At 41.4% G+C, this 20,519-nt stretch overlaps 1 protein-coding gene across 2 annotated transcripts; it reads right to left on the bottom strand.

The window, feature by feature from the left end:
- Positions 1–4,580: 4,580 nt before the first annotated feature.
- Positions 4,581–20,257, bottom strand: LOC124270127. 2 transcript variants are annotated; one of them, XM_046705145.1, is made up of 8 exons: positions 20,011–20,257; positions 17,338–17,497; positions 10,161–10,280; positions 8,984–9,211; positions 7,468–7,647; positions 6,646–6,783; positions 5,605–5,742; positions 4,581–4,795 (listed from the first exon to the last, which is right to left on the bottom strand). In XM_046705145.1, the coding sequence occupies exons 1-8, from the start codon at positions 20,044–20,046 to the stop codon at positions 4,596–4,598; spliced, it is 1,200 nt and encodes a 399-aa protein (XP_046561101.1). In that variant the 5' UTR covers positions 20,047–20,257; the 3' UTR covers positions 4,581–4,595. The 2 variants fall into 2 exon arrangements, with proteins under 2 accessions (XP_046561101.1, XP_046561102.1); XM_046705146.1 differs by having other exon boundaries at positions 17,338–17,427; positions 20,011–20,253.
- Between the last annotated feature and the right edge of the window lie 262 nt (positions 20,258–20,519).

The raw sequence follows: 20,519 nt of genomic DNA, 5'->3' as shown, positions 1-20,519 counted from the left end.
GGGGAGGTTGGGAGGACCATCAGCATTCTGTTGATCAGTGAGCTCGACCAGAGTTGTATGGCTTTGATCACAGCTTTCATTTCCAGCAGATTGATGTGAAGATGCTGTTCTGTTTTTGCCCACTTCCCTGATGCAACTTGGTTGTTGACATGTGCACCCCATCCTTGTATCGATGCATCTACGTAAAGATGTGTGTCGAAAGCCGGCTCTTGTGTATAGGTCCCTCCGCAGACATTCGACCTGTGAGTCCACCAAAGCAGGTACGTTTTGAGGTTGTCTGGTAGCGAGATAGGGTCGACGCTGTGCCGATGTTTTGCCAGGAATCGTTGCAACGGTCGTAGTTGTAATCTTCCTGTGCGAGTCAAGTCCTGCGCTGAGGTTAGTAGACCGAGTAGACATTGCAATGTTCGTAGTGTTAACGGAGTGATGACTGCTTGAGGAATCATGGCTTGTATCTTGACCCAACGATCTTCTGGTACCACAATTCGATTCTGTGTTGTGATAAATCTTATTCCCAGAAATTGAAGATCTTGTTTTGGTTCTAACTCTGACCTCATCAGGTTCACTAGCCATCCTAGTTGTGTGAGTTGATTGGCATTTTGATGAACCTGTATGCCATCGTCCAGTTGAAAAGCACTGAGTTAGACCTCGATGATGTAGGTAGGCGACGATAGGATTGATTATTCGTGTCAATAACCACGGAGCCAACGATATTCCAAACGGTAGGACGTTCCATTGGAAGTGCTGCCCTCTGAATAGGAATCTTAGATATTTTCTTGATTCTGGATGTATGGGGGGATGTGCAGATATGCATCCTGGAGGTCTATGCTGGCCATGTAATCTGCTGGACGGGCGAGTAGTCTGAGTTGAGATAGGTGGATCATTCTGAACCTGTCTGGTTTGAGTATATAATCTTGGTTGAATTTTCTCATGTTGTAAATCAGCTTGAATTTCCCTTTAAAATCCTCTTGGGTACTAACAAAATTGGGGAGTAGAAGCCTGGTGTGAGATGATGTTGATCTATTCTTTCTACCGCATTCTTGGTTAGAAGCGAGTTGATGGCTTCTTGTAGCTTGTCTCCCTCCTCTGAAGCTGGAGTATTTCTTCTCCTCAGCCTTCTGGATACCGGAATATTTAGACTTGCTGCTGTACTTCTGTGAAGTATGGCGAATGACGTTGGCTAGAGAATCTATAGACTTGATCATCATGACTTCCCTAGAGTCGTGAGAAGCTTCCTTAGCTGCTTCATCTATCTCACTTCCGAATATAGTAGGCGCCACCCAAGGAGCTCTAAGTAGCGGTTGGGTAAATCTGTCACTCCAGGAACAAGATGCCAGTAGACCCTGTCTCCATATCAAGGTGAGACCGCCGACGTTGAGGCCAAATGGTCCGATATGAAGTATTGGTCCTTCTTCTGAGTTAGCAGAGCTGATAATATAATTCTATCTTCTTCCGAACTGGGGTTCTGGAACTAATGCCCCATTGATTGCTCCGGATCACGCTAATCTGAAGAAGGATCTCCTCGTTGAGGTATCAATTGGGCCAACTTTTTATCCTCCATCTTGTAAGTCTTGTTCCAAGAGTCGTTAACCAATTTCATATTGTCGTCTAAGTCCGGCGCTCTCATAAAGGGGTCCATGTGATGTAAAGGGAATTTCATCACATTAAATGATGGCAGATGTTGATTCTGGAATCGCGTAGCTTTTCCAAAAGCCGTGCGTAGATTCGAAGCCACCTTGGATATTGGCTCAATTGGAGGAATAGTCGCCGAGTCGAAGTCGTCCTTCCAGAACTTATATGTGTAAGCTTTATCCAATTCCTTGGCGGGAGACTCTAAGTCTAGCTATCCAAGATGTGACCTCCGCTTCTTCAAAGACGTAGTCACCGTGTTCATCAGATAGTTCTTGGTAAGTTGAACTATGTCTTCGTGAACCCTCCTTCTGCAAACCTTCCTTTCGCGAACCTTGCTTTCGTGAACCTCTATCTCATGATCCATCCCTTCGCGAAACTTCTCTTTCGTGAACCTTGCCTTCGCGAACTTCTCTCTCGTGAACTTTGCCTTCGCGAACATTCCTCCAAACGTCTGTGAGGGCTGTGGGATCTAGATCTGGAACGGCTGCATCTCGGAGAAGGCTTCCTAGACGTTCTCGAACGTTGAGGGTTCGCAGACGTAGCTCTTGTAGTGTCAGGGGCCTTCGCGAACCTTCCATCTTCTTCCATAATGACTGAATCGTCAGATTGTGATGATCTTCGTGAAAGTGAACATTCGTGAACGCTGTCTCCAGATGTAGATCTGTGAGGCGTATCAGATTCGCGCAGGTCCGAGGGTTTGCGAGCGTTGCCTGTCAACGTGAGGTGCTCTCGTGCCTTCGCTTCCTCATCAAACCGTCGTTCCATCATGGCCATCATTTGTGTAGTAAATTGCCTCATAAAGTTGCCTGGATCAAAGTTCTGCGTTGTCTGGAACTGATGTGGCGTAGACGAAGCGTTCGCGAATGCTGAGGTGTTGAGTGCTTCTACTTCACTACGCTGAGAATTTGGTGGTTGGTTGTCAAACAGCCTGAGAGCTGTTGTAGTTGCAGGAGACGATCGTGTAGTCGTGGTGGTCTACTGCTTCGCCAGTCTAGTAGGTCTAGTAGGTACTTCAGGCAGAAGTATCTGAGGCTCATCAAACACGTCTGCTTCATGAGGCGGGATGATCTCTTCATTAAACGACCTCTGATGAGTTGACTTGCTAGGTCGCGTTGATATCGAGGCTGATCTAGTTATAGATGCCCTTTTCTGTGTTGTAGATGATGAAGAAGTCTTCTTCTTACTCTAAGAGGGCGCCAACTCAGTCCTAGCAGACCTCTTCTTCGACCTCGTAACAGACGACTGCCCCTGCAACGTACTCGACATAGCACTTGAATTATGTATTTTTGCAGTAGCAAACAACATACTGTTACCGGCTTGATCTCCAGGTTTATTAACAGTGACTTGTGATTCCCTCACCCGATCTATCGCACGTCTATAGATGTAAGACAAATATTGATTAAATTGTAAATTTAATAAACCAATGCAATATGTACAACGCAAGGTGGAAGACCATGACTCAATGCATGACGGGCATTGGGGGTGAGGATCAGCCACTGATAGCCGGAACCTGCAAACACTGCAAGATTTCATGAAATGTAAACAAGTTACATTACGATGAAAATACGTCACAAAATACAAATAATTTTTTACATATAATACAAGCTAGTTATAGCCAAATACCATACACAGCGTAATTTCGATAAATAGGATCTAAATATAAAGGATATATGCCGTATATGGGACTCCAGTGCTCGCCCAACCATCCGCTTGGGCGAAAAGGGAGAGAGTGACAAGAAAGGCTGGTCGCATGACTGTTTGCTCGGGAAAAGGAGGTAACTCGTGGGTGAGTGTACTTTTACGTCCGCTTTAGGGAACTACAAAGGATTCAAGTGTTCCCCTAACATTCGCATAGAAGAGGGAGATAAGCAAAGATCATGGTTCAGTATAAGAAAAAATAAAACCTTCATCTACGAATGGCTAGTTAGTATATATGTTACAGGGAATGTGTGAAACCAGGGATTTCACGTAATCCCTGAAAGAGTCAGTGATTTCATGAAATCCCTGTGACCCCCAGGGATTTCATGTATTCCCTAAAATTTTCAGGGATTTCATGAAATTACTGAAATATTAGCTCAGGGATTTCATGAGTAAGCCCTTATTGAAATAGAGAACATCAAATTTACAATGCGAGTACAGAGTATATCCTGATAAAATTCATTTGTTGGGACAAGATAGCCTGTTATCATACAAGCTATTACACTTCAGTAGCACTTTAAAACATTTACAACGTATCGATTTACATTGGTTAGGACAACGGTTACATTTCTGGAAACCCTGACCACCACAATTCGACTCTCAAACCCATATCCCAAAGCTCTTCTTCAACAGCGGGATGGTGTATATTCTAAGTTATTTCTATAATCGCTCATCAGCATACAAAGGACAATGCAATAAAACAACCTCTGTAACTTTTGAAACTACAAAAGGAATATTGATACACAACGTTGGTATCGTTATATCAACACCCAACGACAAATTATTAATCATAACAATTAGATGCACTAGTGTAATGCCGCGATAAGACATAGGGTCTCTCAGGTTGTCCGCTGTAGGGGTAATGATCCCCTGGGCCCAGTTGGAGGGAACATGACCAGTCTCATAACATGTAGACAACAGTTTATGAAGATAATCTATACAGATGTCATTTGTCAAAACATCAACTGGAATATTATTGGTGAATTCCCTCTCTTAGCTTGACTTAGTGTCATCAGTAAATAGTCAAAGTTTTTAACTCCTAAGACCTAAGGGATGAAATGAGACTCAACAGTAAAGTTTTAAGCTACAAACATTAACAGTGAAATGTTAGGGAATACATGTACATGAAATCCCCGGGGGTTATGAAACTTCTTTCCAGAGTTGGTCTGATGTTTTCATTACATTCCGCGCTTAAATGAATGCCTGATCATGAACCGATTTGGAGTTAGATTGTGATTCGCCGGTATCATTTTGGCCCACACAGACTAATAGATAACATCAAAGTCATGAACACCCTCTGTTTCACAGACGTCATGCTGATCACCTTGTAGACAGGTATTGTCGTTAATCCACCCCGCTGCACATCCTCTAGGACACGTCCCCGTCACCTTGTCACAGCCGTCTCCATCCAGACACTGCCCACATCGGGAGGAGCAGTTGACACCGTAGAAGCCGTCCCAACATGCTGGCAGCAGAATATGCAACATCCATTTAAGTTGTTCATATTGTGGTTACATTGTAAACTGATATAGTATTTAAAACGTGTCAGTAAAAGATATATGAATACACGTGTCATTGATAGCAATCCCGAGAAGAATCGTGTTAGAATTGGTCTTCAGCGTACAATGCTTGCCGTAAAGGCGTCTCACGGGATCGGTGTTCAGGCTGGTAATCGGAAAAAAAAAGCATCAGTGAAAAAAGAATCGGAAAAAAGAATCAATTTTTGCTAGAAAAAAAAATCAGTTCACACATTTATTGGTGGAATAATGAACCAATATCATAACCAATATAATCTATATATATAATATAATACATGTATAATCATATATCAATTTGCAGAATGTGTTCACTATCAAAACTAATGTAACCATATACCAATTATACATGATTGGAAGCAATCCCTTAACAATATCTCTTCCACTCTGATGTTGTGTTTTTATAAGCTGATTCTTTATACCAATTATACTTGATTGGAAGCCAGTTATTCCTTAACAATATACTGACTGTAAGCTTTTTTATAAGCTGATTCTTTTTTTGCTGTTTCTTTTTTTCCGTTTCTTTTTTTCCTGATTCTTTTTTTCCTACAATCTTTCAGGCTCGCTGACTTGGTTGACTTATGTCATCGTATCTCTGTTGCGTAGAACGATGCACATGATGCTGATGACTGGATCGTCTGGTGCAGTCTCGATTTACAGACCGACGCCATATAGCTGGAATATTGCTGCGAGTGGCGTTAAACAACAACCAAACATAGTAATCATAGTTTGTACGTACGTCGTATGCATCTGTAATCATCCCATCCTGCGCTACATCCTCCTGGACATGCTCCGGTTGTCCTGTCACAGATATCATCATCCAGGCAGTTTCCACACACGGAGGTACAATTGAACCCATAGGTATCACTTTGGCAGGCTGAAGACATAACATGTGTTTTCATTATCTCGCAATTCTCAAATCAAACAGTCAAGCACAAAACAAAATTTACTACAGTTGACGTTTCAAGTCATTCGTGACCAACTCGTGTTATTCCGGGACAAGCCGAATAGCGAGGTTACGGGAAGGGGCGAGTGGTGACGAATGATTTCAAGTGTGATAGACACATACATACTGATGACGTATAAGGACTGAAGAGGTTCACTTAGGTTTTAACAGAGACTTGTAATGGCGAGGGGCGATGAGATAGCTTAGTATGGTTAAACCGCCCGGTCATCAAGCCAAAGACACGGCATTTGTCGCCATTACCAAGCGTATAATGAGGCGTGAAAACGCGGTGCTCAGAAAAATACACCTGTTTAAAAAAACACATCATATTTCTGATTTTACACTGTGTATATTGCTTATCTCCATTTTGAGAGATCCACTCATCTATTCGTTGCATACAGTGGCTCATCATATTTTAGAATATGCATTAGAAGAGGATCATAGACGAAATCAGCGTAGATATGTTGAAATATTTTGGTCAGTTCAACAGAAATTGTGGGCGATGGGGGTAGTCTCGTGGTTAAAGCGTTCGCTCGTCACGCCGAAGACCAGGGTTCGATTCTCCACATGGGTACAATGTGTGAAGATCATTTCTGGTGTCTCCGCCATGATATTGCTGGAATATTGATAAAAGTGACATAAAACCATGCTCACTCTGATGATGATAAGATGGGGTTTGTCGTTCTTTACATACTAGCAAATTATGTCGCATTTATCAAGGTCAGTTAGTAATAAAAAATAACAAATTTAATATTTCAAGTATACATATTTACGCCTAAATTGAGACTAAGATTCTATTAGAGGACAAGTGGCTACCAGCGTATAAACACGTACGGGACAAGCAGTCTGTGCCGTTAAATCCTAAGGCACATCCGCTGGGACAGTCCCCTGTAATCTTGTCACAGACCTCTGTGGTGTCCAGACAGTTGCATTGGAAGTCACAGTCGCCAGCAAACCATCCGTCACTGCAAACTAAAGAAGTATCATAGTCAAGCGAGTGATAATGAAGGGCGCAGTGGACGTATCAAATAACAGAGCACTTCATTGATATCGTATTCATTTCATGATTAAATGCATTGCAAACAGAACAAGGAAACTCGGCTCTTTCCTGTAACGCTCTTGGAAATGTAGTAGCAAAGTCGTAGTAACCGGCCCTTTCCTGTAACGTTCTTGCTAATGCAAGAATGCAAGAATAACCTTGTTTTCTAAGGTCCGGTCGTAGCATAGTTGTTACGCCGTCATGCCGACGGCCTGGGTTCTATCCCCTTTATGGTAAAATGTATGAAGTCCATTTCTGTTGTCCCCCGCCGTGATATTGCTGGAATATTGTTAAAAGCAGCGTAAAACTAAACTCACTCGTTCACGTTTTCTTAGTACCCTGCAGTGAGTGAGTTAAAATTGTAAGTCACATCGGCAGTATTTCAGCCATTTCGTGACTAAAACAAGGTCTAAATGCACGATAAATACATTTAAATTATAAAAACCTGTCGACAAATGACGGTAAAAACCACTAGCATGAGAACCAGAACATAAAACTAGCATCTAACTCTAAAAGTGGGTTTCACATATGATATGTTTTTGATACTCTGAATGTTTTGGGACTTACGTATCCGCAGTTGACATGTTAACAACACCTCTGTAGGCACTTATACTCACCAAATATCTGTACTTCGCATAGCGTTAGATAACCTATGGGTATCTGTATGGACACTGTGTGTCCTGTCAGAGGCTGGGAGCAGATGACGTCTTGTCTCTCTAGAGGGCGAGAGGATGCATCCCAACTGAAGCACAGCCGATTGTCCACAAATATCTCCATGCCTCCGTTTCGTGCCAGTTCTGTTAGGATGATCAAAGAGTGAGTGAGTTTAGTTTTTTGCCGCACTCAGCAATATTCCAGCTATATGGCGGCGGTCTGTAAATAATCGAGTCTGGACCAGACAGTCCAGTGATCAACAACATGAGCATCGATCTGCGCAACTGGGAACCGATGACATGTGTCAACCAAGTCAGCGAACCTGACCTCCTGATCCCGTTAGTCGCCTCTTACGAAAAGCATGGGTTACTTAAGGCCAATACTCTAACCCGGACCTTCACGGGTCCCAACGATCAAAGAATTCAACTTTTTCTGATATTATTAGTTTTTACGGATTACAATAAATAGCAGAAGAGAGGTTTGGTGGTCCTGGCACAGTCAGGCTGGTAAGGATCATCATCAGCTCAGGTACCCTTGCCCCCTCTACACGCAGCCTAGACAGCGAATGGGACTTCTCCCAGGGAGCTGCCTTGCCGAGCCCACCAAGAACTTTCCGGAGAATAAGGAGACTCCCCAACACCGCAGCCTCCTGCATTACCCACGGTGTCGGAAGAGCTGTGCTCACGGAGGAGAACCCAGGCACATTCCTGCTTCGTCTGTCTCACAAGCCCTTAACCACATTACGTTTCCTTCCAGTCAGCCCATCTGCATTGCGAAAGCCCCAAATGAAGCAAGTCTAGATTCCTTAGGTTCTGGAATCTCTAATATCATTGGGTCCCCTTTTCTATTTAGATATTTATGTCTATCAAAATTACATATAATCAGAGACTCAGCGTTAGTCTAAACTCCTGAGCTTGTTGTCTATTGTATGTGGAACTTCTGCGGTTAGGACAGTGGTAAATCTAACAATAATTAGTATGAGGTTTTCTTACGTAGCCTCCATAGCGACGCGACTACGGGGGGTACATGCGGGAAAGCATCTCAAAGCTGTAACATTATCAGGAAACACTAATTTTCTAACGCTGACCCACCCAGAATGATTATGCGAATATATTGTTTCTTTTATTAACAAAATATAAACCATGTTGTGGTGTATCACCCACCGACAAATTCTGTCGGGAGGGTTAAGGATTAAATAGGTCGATCTGACTTGAATTTCTCTGAATACAACCTAACAATTGTGAGTGAAATGATTTAACATAATACATAGCATCGGCAATGATTCAGCTATTTTCCAACGTTAACATCAAATACCTGTTGACAAGGGACAGCAACAGTTTGATTGATATGCCATGCTGCATAAACAACAACCAATTAGAAGTTAAAATTTTATCAATACAGTAAGAAAAAAATACATTTACACAACTGACGGTCGCTCGGCTATGTGATATATATATGGACGTATATGTGCATACTTACGGTCTGGCCTTAAATACAGTCTGATATGCTGCACCTTGTCTGTGTCGGAGGTATTCAGGTAAACCCTCCATATTGCGGGTTGATCATAGCGTGTGTGTGTACAGGTATACGGCAGACTATTGAAGTTTGTGTTAGCATTGCCATCCACGCCAAGATCGGAGGTAAAATAGGTACTGCCTCCTACGTATGTGCTGCTCTGATTGGTCGGGCTTCTTAGAGCAATGTTTCCTGTTGATAGATCGAACTGACCGTAATGGCTAGAATAACCTGCTAGTGTTAACGTACATGTGTTCTTGTCCAGGGCCTATATTTTCGAAGCTCTTTTAGCGCTAAGATAGTCGTAAGTACCATACATTACATTAACTTACGACTATCTTAGCGCTAAGAGAGCTTCGAAAATATAGGCAGTGGTTCCCGATCCAAAAGCGTTCGTAAATTTACGACCTGTCGTAACTCTATAGTTTATCATAGGCTTACGAATGTCGTAGCGCTACGAACGTTTTGTGGATCGGGACCCTGGTAGAGAGCGCTCCATGAGGTTTCTAGGTTTGTCAACAGTAAACACATGGGTTTCATCACCTAATATACATCTGAGACTTGCTGACTTCGGGATTTTCTCCCACATTAAGCGGACAGGCCATGAGCTGGAACTGAGATCAAGCGGCTTTAACCCCAACTGTTTCACTTACTTCATATATCTTTGTTTTGTTTGTTTGTTGTTTAACGCCACACTCAGCAATATTCAAGCTATGTTGGTAAATAATCGAGTCTGGACCAGACAATCCAGTGATCAAAAGCATGAGCATCGATCTTCGCAATTGCATACGACGATATGTGTCAACCAAGTCAGCGAGTCTGACCACCCGATCCCGCTAGTCGCCTCTTACGACAAGTATGGGTTACTGAAGATCAATTCCAACCCGGATCTTCATGGGGCTTTATATATCTATATTTATATTGATCAATTACTTCTCACAACCAAAGGTTCCTATACAGTATTGCCTCATGATAGAAGTCTTCCGACCTTACGAATACTGGCAATTACTCAAACCAGGGAGACTATATGTTGTAGAGTATCCCTGTTCAAACCCTGCCTTGTTGAGCGAACACGGAAGACATTCCACAATTAACTGCTCCTGGGATCGCAGCAATACAATACGTACCAGTGTGTACTCACGTTTCTGACAGTACTGACCAAACCACCCCGCCTGACACATGTCTCGAGCGCCGACCTGGCTGCAGGGAGTTGAGGGGAATACGTCGCAGGCTCTTTGAGTGTCACAGTGACACGTCCCATCTGACACAGTGAGTGAGTGAGTGAGTTAATATTTAACGTCACATCGGCAATATTTCAGCCATATCGTGACGAGAACATTTGATATTGAAATGAAATATATGTATATTATAAAAACCTGCCAACGAAGGGCAGTAAAACAACTAGAATATCACATATACAGATAAAACTAGTAATAGAGTCTAAAACATTTTAACCACAGGGGACAACACAATATAAAAATGGGCTATAGATCACCAACAACTGGAAGTAGGTCACCATACTAGGGTCCATGGGGACTTACAGTACCTTTGCTACCTGCATGGACCCTAGTTGGATTTACACCATCCCTTCAGCCGCTGGTGATTGTAAGACAATTTAGCCGAAATCTAAATGAACAAAAATACTACGTTTAAAAACTTGGTATGTGAAAAGTCTACTTTGAAAGTTTTGGGACTTACGTACCCTCTCAGGAGGACAATAATTTTACAGTACTTTAACCTCCTTTGAGGGTACAGCCACTAACAATCTAAGGTACTTATCTAAATTACCAATCTTTAAAATATATCTATTTATAAACCACATTAATCAGAATTCATCAAAGAAATCAATTTCTTTTAAAAAAACCAATAATTAAATGATAATTAACATTTGTAAAAAGATCCTTCATTGTTTTTACATTGAAATATTTATCCCTTATGATGGAGAATTCAACACAGTCAAGCAGGACATGCTTGACCGTGGTTCTCTCATCACAAGGGATACAAAACGGAGGATCCTCACCTTTCAATAGGTATTTGTGAGTATAACGCGTATGGCCAATGCGACATCGTCGCATAATGACCTCCTCAAATCTGGACTGACAACCCAAGTAGGTGTAACCAATATAAGGTTTTATTGCATGTAGTTTATTAATACCTACTTGGTTGTCCCACTTCTTCTGCATCAGATCACGGATGTAAGTTCTAATGCAAGCTTTATAATCAGAATATGGAATAAGAAGTGGTGTCACAGATTTGTTGAGTGCTGCCTTGGCAGCAAGATCGGCCACTGTATTCCCAGAAATGCCAACGTGGCTGGGTAACCAACAGAAGACGATGTCGCATTGGCCAGTAGCAAGATCATTATATAATTCGATTATTTCAATTAAAAGTGGATGTTTGCAAGAAAGATTTTTAATAGCCTGAAGGCAAGAAAGAGAGTCAGAAAATATTATATATTGTTTATGTTTTGGATGTCTTTGAATATATTTAAGAGCTGTTAAGATGGCGTTTGCTTCTGCTGTAAATATAGAGCTGTTATCAGGTATTCTAGAAGATATTGTTCTGGATCCAATGACAGTGGCACATGCCACTGCGCCACCGTCCTTGGACCCATCTGTAAATAAGGATTTGTATGTATTATATTTGATTTTTAATTGATTATATTCTTGTTTATACTGTAATTCATTAGTTTCAGATTTCTTAAACTTTGTCAGAGTTAGGTCAACTTCAGGCCTCACCAGTTGCCAAGGAGGAGAAGAAAGAAGACGGGAAGGAGATATATTTTCCAGCTCAATGCCGGCAGCAGAAAGAAATGGTTTAATTCTTAAACCAAGAGGCGGAACAAGAGAAGACTTTTTGTTGTACAGATCCTCATAGAGAGGATGAAAGACACAGTTATATGCAGGGTTCGACTGATTAGAAGATAGTTTAGTAATATACTGCAAAGATAATTTGATACGGCGTTGGTTGAGAGAAGGCTTCAACATAAATACTATCAATAGGAGAAGTTCGGAAAGATCCAAGACAAAGTCGTAGACCTTGGTGATGGACAGAATCCAGTAGTTTCAAATTGCTTTTACAGGCTCCACCATATATGATGGAGCCATAATCAAGTTTTGACCGGATGAGTGATCTGTACAAATGAAGGAGAGTAGTTTGATCCCCTCCCCACTTTGAATTGGACACGACTTTTAATAGATCTAATGCCTTCAGGCATTTAGTCTTCAAATACTTAATATGTGGTATAAAGGTCAAATGCTTGTCAAAAACCAGTCCCAAAAACTTGGCTTCCTTTACAACGTTAATTGGAGAGCCATCCAAGTACAGTTCGGGATCTTTATGAGGCTTATATTTCCGACAGAAATGTATACATTTGGTCTTTATCTGTGAAAATCTAAAGCCATTCTCAAGTGACCATTTATGAATTTTATTTAAACACATCTGTAATTGTCTCTCGATTGTATGCATATTTTTACCACGACATGAAACGTTAAAATCATCCACAAACAATGACCCATCTATTGAGTCATTTAATACTTTTGAGAGACTATTGATTTTTATGCTAAACAAAGTAACGGACAAAATACTGCCTTGTGGAACCCCCTGATCCTGATTATAATGGTCAGACAGGGTTGATCAACACGCACTTGAAATTGCCTGTCAGCTAAAAACTGTGATATAAAATGAGGCAAACGGCCTCTCAAACCAAAGTCATGTAAATCTCTTAAAATACCATGTTTCCATGTTGTATCATAAGCTTTCTCTAGGTCGAAAAAGATTGATACAGCATGCTGGTTATTTACAATGGAATTTTTAACGAATGATTCTAGTCGAACCAAATGGTCAATAGTGCTTCTATTTTTACGAAAACCACATTGAATGTTAGTAATTAGATTATTGGATTCTAGAAACCACACTAATCTATTATTGACCATGCGTTCCATGGTCTTGCAAACGCAGCTAGTTAATGAAATAGGTCTGTAGTTTGATGGATCTGTATGATCCCGGCCAGGCTTAGGTATTGGTACAACAATGGCATGACGCCACGAAGGAGGAAAATGCCCTGTCGTCCAAATATTATCAAAAATGTTCAGAAGTGTTTCAAGACAAGCATTAGGTAAATGTTTCAGGAGCTGATAGTGGATATTATCAGCACCTGTTGCCGTATCATGAGCTTGCGTTAAGGCAGTATTCAGCTCATGTAGTGAAAATACTTCATTATAATCTTCACCATTATCAGAATGAAAGTTAATTTTACGTTTTTTCTTGATGATCTTTATATTTCTGAAACTTTGGATTGTAGTTGGATGAAGAAGAATGTCTAGCTAAAGTTTCACCCAACTTGTTTGCAATATCAATTTTATCAGTTAACAGATCGTGGCCATCTTTGAGATGATGAACACTAGAATTTCTACCTTGCCCTTGATTCTCTGTATCATGTTCCATACCTTCGTCATTGGTGTACGGGAATTAATCTTTGATAAAGTTCTTCCAAGACTGACGTTTACTTTGTTTAAAAGTACGTCGAGCCTTGGCATTATTCATTTTTAAATTATTGAAATTGTGGACTGTAGGATGGCGGCGAAAGTATTTCTCTGCCTTCTTCCTACACTTCCTAGCTTGTTTACAATCGTCAGTAAACCATGGTTTACGAATGTGTGGCTTAGCAGAAGCCTTAGGAATAGTTTCATCGGCAATATTATTCAGTTTATCAGAGAACAGCTGAATCGAATCTGGAGCATTGGCAAACAATTCTGATTTCAAGTTGTCAGCACATAGTGTCTGAAATAATGGCCAGTTGGCCTTATTAAAATTCCACCTTGTTGCAGGTGGGTCATCAGTCGGGATTATAGCTGAAAGTATTGTGGGAAAATGGTCACTTCCACACAGGTCATCATGAACTGACCAGTCGAATTCTTTATAAATACTTGGATCTGTGAGAGACAGATCGAGTGCAGAATAAGTTCCCGAACCAGGGTGTAAATATGTGACAGATCCATCATTAAATATGCATAAATTATTGTTTGAAATGAAGTCCTCAAGAATTTTTCCTTTATTATTGGTATCGGTACTTCCCACAAAGGGTTATGTCCGTTAAGATCACCCATGATTATAAATGGTTGAGGAAGCTGTTCAAAAGATCTTGGAGGCCAGACTGCTGAAGACTTGAAGACGGAGAAATATATAAAGAACAAAGTGTAAAGGTTATCTGTAAAAGTAAGACGGACAGCAACAGCTTGAAGATTGCTTTTAGGGTAACCGGGCTATGGATAACACCCCCTGCCTCACTAGAATAGAAGCGCCGCCAGCTGCTTTATCACCTGGAGGAGAATGAATGAAAGGAATTGTATTGACGCAATTCAAATTTATCAGTACTTTTCAGGAATGTCTCTTGTAAACTAAAAGCCGATGGTTTAATATCTTGCGATAGTAATTGTAGATCATTAAAATTGTTCCTAAGGCCTCTGCAATTCCATTGTAGTAATTTCATAAAACAAATTTAAGGAGGTTCAACTGGAGATCGTGGGCGCATGGAAGTGCAACTCCTACACCCTGTATGTGAGTGAGTGATCTCCATATCAAGTGGTTCAAATGGATTTTGAACCGTCACAGGGAGGTGTCGACGAAGGAGAATCTTCCAAATGTTGAAGAGTTCTGTTCTTTTTTCTCAATTTTTTCTTTTCCTTATTCGACAGGTGGACAACGCTCTCTGTTGCCTGTGTTGAATTAATATCATCTGGCTGTGATTCCTCAGTCTGGGATGCTGATGAGCGTTGACAATCTTGTGATACTGAAGTATTGTCACTCAAGTTCATCTGAGTTGCATTTACCCAGGATAAGTCAGTCTGACAGGAAGTTGAAACTGTTCTTTTAATAGATGGCGAAACAGAAGAAGAAACTGTGGCCGAATATGTTTGACCAATAGAAGATTTTGACTGAGCGTTAACTAATTTCTTTGCCTCAAAGTACGAGATGTTATTCATGCATTTGATTTTAAGAATTTGGCTTTCATATTCAAACTTTGGGCAAGATTTCGACGAAGCCAGATGCTCACCACTGCAATTTGCGCACTTGATGTCACCAGTGCAATCGGTACTGTCATGGGTTCCACTGCAGCGTGAGCAGATAGACTTGCCAGTACATGATCTTGCACCATGGCCAAACTTTTGGCACTTATAACACCGGAGTGGATTTGGTACATATACCTCCACTCCGATATTACAGTATCCAGCCTTAATAGATTGAGGAAGCATAGTTAGACCAAAAGTGAAGAGGTAAGTATTTGTTTTTATCACGTTTGAGTCCTGTTTCCGGGTGAAACGCTTCACAGAAATAACACCTTGATCCGTCAACTCTGCCACAATATCTTCTTCAGACATGTCTGATAAACAACGTGACCTGTCTCTAACAATACCTCTACAAGTGTTCAGCGTCTTGTGAACCGAGACAACAACCTGTTTATTCACAAACTGCTGCAATCCCAGCAGATTGACAGATTGCTGTCGCCGTATACATTCCACCAAAAGTGAACCGTTTCGGAGGCGAGTGACATTCTTTACCTCTCCGCAGACACCTTGGATGCCCTTGGAGACGGCAAAAGGATTAATATTCAATGGACTTCCATCCTCAGTAGAAATAACCAAAAATCTTGGCCAAGAATCTTTCATGAAAGGGGATACTTCTTCGTCAGATGATGAAGAAAGATGTCTCCGCTTATTTGTCTTTGATGAACCAGATTGAGTGTTTTTAGCCATGGTGTAATAATATCATTCAGCAACCCTGCCCCCCACCCGCCATCGAGTGTCAACAAGGACGGTATTGCAGTGGATACCAGACAACAATACCAGGGTTACAGGGATGCCATACTCCAGAAAATACAGACATGAAAAGCCATGATATCTTAAAGAATAAGTGCCAGGCTGGTTCGGCCCATGACGCTGTTCTAAAGAACACGGAATTCAGAGGTCTATATAACCAGATTGGCCCATGAGCCACCGCCTTCTGGCATGGGACTCTAGGCAATTAGATACAGAATTTATACACTGACAGTGTAAACGACCAAATACCCAATACTCAAAAATGTGCAAAAATAGTAACCATGCACAGGGCTTGGCGTGACCAGCCGATTGATTGAACCGGGCCAGTTCAACCACCCGTCTAGGTGAAGTAAGGGGCGAAGTGGTGTGTTGGGCAAAGGAACACTGTTCCTGGAACCAGTGCCCTCAACCACCAGCCTCCCGTCCTCCACCAACACAGGGGCGCAACCCACGGCAAACGGGTTGGTGGACCAAATATGCCCCCGGGTCCACAACGGGGGTTCCATCTGACACAGATAAAGACACGTGATCACAATTACACAACTACATAACTCTCTTTCTCACACTCGTACTCTCTCATGCATTGTTTCCTCCAGCTCGCTTCCTCTCTCTCGCTTTCTCTCCCCCACTTGTCTAGTTTTTCTTCTTCTTTTTCTCGCCTGTTCACTCTCACGTATCTCTCGCCCATACGTTGCCTTGTATACTTTCTCTCACACATCTCTCTTACGCTCTCTCGCATACTCTCTTTCACACTCTCGCACAATCTCTCTCTACTGCCTACTCCCTCTCACTCTCTCTTACACTCTCTCGTATATTCTATCTCACTCTCTCGTATACTCTCTTTCATTCTCTCGCATACTCTCTCACGCTCTCTCGCATACTCTCTCTCTACTGCATACTCCCCCTTACTCTCTCTTACACTCTCTCGTATATTCTACCTCACTCTCTCGCATGCTCTATTTCATTCTATCGCATACTCTCTTACGCTCTCTCGCATACTCTCTTCACTCTCTCGCATACTCACTCTCTACTGCATACTCCCTCTCACTCTCTCGTATATTCTCTCTCACTCTCTCGCATACTCTCTTTCACCCTCGCATACTCTCTATTGCATACTCCCTCTCACTCTCTCACATACTCTCTTACACTCGTATATTCTCTAACTCTCGCAAACTGTCTTTCATTCTCTCGCATACTCTCTTTCACTCTCTCGCATACTCTCTTACACTCGTATATTCTCTAACTTTCCTGCATAGTTTCTTTCACTCTCGTATATATATTTCTCACTCTCTTGTGCATACTCTCTCTTTCATATCTCGCACACACACTCTCTCTCTCACATACTAGTACTTTCTCACAGTCTTTCGCACATCCTCTCTCACTTCCTCGCATACTCTCACACTCTCTCGCATACTGTCTCTCATTCTTACTCTCACAAACAAGTGGTCTTGACAATATGGCGAGATGAATGCATATTTATACAACAGCGTAAATACGTACCTGCGAGAGAAAGACTAGCCAGGAAAACAAGGACTCTCGTACAGCCCATGATCTTCCGGATCGGATGCAGTATTTTCAGGGCGTTGACACCTATGGAATATATCTGTCGAATTGCATACTCGATACACATCACTGCTCCAAAGATACATGTCGAGTTCATCTGTGTACATGTTTGTTAAAACATTTGCGAGAGCAGAAACCGAGACCATTGAATTCGCTGTGTTTTGTTAAAATCGTCGATCCAAAACCACTTTATTGGTAACTCGTACCTCGCTCACTTTCTTGCTAAAATATGTGTATAATAACTGTATTGTTGACATCCGTGAGTTGTTTACATAGTCCATTAGTGTACTGTTAACAGCACTCATTATCAACAGAGATTAGCATTGTATTGCCAACATCACATTATCAACATAGTTTAGCATTCATCACATTATCAACATAGTTTAGCATCGTATTGCCAAAATCACAACATTATCAACATAGTTTAGTATTGTTTTGTCAACATCACTACATTATCAACATAGTTTAGCATCGTATTGCCAACATCACACCATTATCAACATAGTTTAGCATTGTATTGTCAACATCACAACATTATCAACAGAGTTTAGCATTGTATTGCCAACATCACAACATTATCAACATAATTTAGCATTGTATTGTCAACATCACTACATTATCAACATAGTTTAGTATGGTATTGCCAACATCACTACATTATCAACATAGTTTAGTATTGTATTGCCCAAATCACAGCATTATCAACATAGTTTAGAATTGTATTGTCAACATCACTACATTATCAACATAGTTTAGCATTGTATTGTCAACATCACATTATTAAGATAGTTCATCATGTTATTGTCAACATCACCCAATTATTGACATAGTTCATCATTGAATTAAGAGAGTATATGATTGAATTAGTGGTTGACTGATAGGTTCTGAGCCCGAAATTGGAGGACTTTCAGTGGAGTGAACATTGTAGTGGCATATATCCACACAAATATTGTGTTAGTTAATTTTGTCACTGTGACAAGACTGTTTGAAACTGATCAAGAAATGTTCTTTTAACGATATTCGACTATGGTTGAAACCAAACGTAAAAACGGAACCCATTTCGGCTCCAACAATGATAATGGATAATGGCCAAGTTGGTTTCCTTGTGCTATTAGACTTGTCGGCGGCGTTCGATACAATCGGCCATTTAACATTGACACACCAGCTTGAATTTCAGTTTGGAATAACCAGTGTAGCCCTGGGGTGGTTCACATCGTATCTCTCAATGACAATAACAATGACACACGTGATGTTAAGGAGAGCATTTTAGACACCCAAGAAAGTGTCCTTCGAATCTGAGATAACTCCCCTTGGCCAATATTTCTCAGTCTTCAAGTACAGTTACATTTGACCACTTTCTTAATTGCATTGTGAGTGAGTGAGTGAGTGAGTCTGTCTTTACGCATCTTTTAGCAATATTCATGCAATATCACGGTGGGGGGACACAAAATGTGCTTCACACATGTGGAGAATCGAACCCGGGTCTACGGCGCGACGAGAAAACGCCTTTACCACTAGGCTACCCATCGCCCCTTAATGGCATCGTGTATTCATAATATTCAAGTAGGTCATGTAGTAAAACATCCTTTACCCTTTGATCCAAGTCTTTTTGTGCCAGGTAACGAACCTCGCCTCGCAGCAACGTCACTACCCCAATGTAATCCACTTAACTCATGAGTACAAATTTAAAACCCATCTCTTCAAAATTGCCTATGACTGTTAAACAAAGAGGCACTGTGTATATACTGTTTACATACTGTAAACATGTGAAAGCGCCAGTGAACAGTATACCTGGAACCTTTCAGCACTATACAAAATGATTAGATTAGATTTGAGGAGCGGTGGGGTAGCCTAGTGGTTAAAGCGTTGGCTCGTCACGCTTAAGACCCGGGTTCGATTCCCCACATGGGCACAATGTGTGAAGCCTATTTCTGGTGTCCCCCGCCGTGATATTGCTGGAATATTGCGAAAAGCGGCGTAAAACTAAACTCAGTCAGTGAGTCAGTCAGATTAGATTAGATGCGTAAACACAGCGCATCAGATCAGACAACCGTGTCGTCACGTCCGTATATTGACAGTTTACAGCCAGCGAATGTCATTCTAAATCCACACAACTGGCTATATCCAGCAGACAGCCCTTGTGTACAGTCAGTGAGTGTGATGAGTCAGTGTGTGTGATGTGTGTGGGGTTAGCTGTAGATGGAACAAGTTGTGGGGAGGCTGCAGTTTGTTGTTCTGTAATGCCCTATTTCAGTACCACTCGTTTGATGACAGTACACTTACAATTCTGCGCATTTCTCCCGATGACGTAGTGACCCTGAATTGGAATTCAGACCACAATAAGGCAGTGGTCTGTACGTGGTCGTGTCTGGACCAGACAATGCAGTGATCACCAGCATCAGCATTGATCTACGCAATCGGGATACAATGACATGGGTCAATCAAGTCACCAAGCCTGACCACCCGATCCCGTTAGTCGCCTTTTACGACAAGCAAGTGAGATTATCAAAGAGATACGATTTACACCACGGAGTCTGATAAAACTTGTATTTGTACAGCACCTTATCAAATTTCAATCTTACCAAATTCATTGTAAACACAAAATCTTACCTTAAGCGTTCCCACCTCGCACCTCACGTTTAACATCAACCCGGAAGGTTAACTGACAGCCCCTCCAGAGCATCCGCTTTGTGAGGGGTGAGTAATGCGCTGTACTTTACCCCCTGACAACGGCTTGAATAACACTACACCGCAAGTTTTGAATATGTAATCGGATTGTTTTTTAACTCATATCCTATACAAAAAGTAAAGTACCCCCTTTAACTGATGAAAAATGTTCAAGGTAGATCGATCTGACTGAACCCATGTAATAAAACAAGCTAAAAATAGAGCCTTCAGCACAGCTGCTTGTTAAAACATAAATTTACGTACATCCTTGTCTGACTTCAATTCTTTCACGTGGGAACTGGCTACGTCGTAAAAAGGTCGCATAACAACGTTCCTCGTTCCTGTATTTCAACAGATAGTTAAATTTAGAAAATTGCATGTTTTATAACTCTAACCTATTTGCCATTTGTTTTGTTTTACGGCGCTATTTCGGTATTTGAATGTCACAGCGT

The sequence above is a fragment of the Haliotis rubra genome, unplaced genomic scaffold, assembly GCF_003918875.1.
Source record: "Haliotis rubra isolate DU_JTF1 unplaced genomic scaffold, ASM391887v1 Scf15, whole genome shotgun sequence".
Taxonomy (NCBI): Eukaryota; Metazoa; Mollusca; class Gastropoda; order Lepetellida; family Haliotidae; genus Haliotis; species Haliotis rubra.
This window is presented reverse-complemented; position numbering and strand designations above follow the sequence as displayed.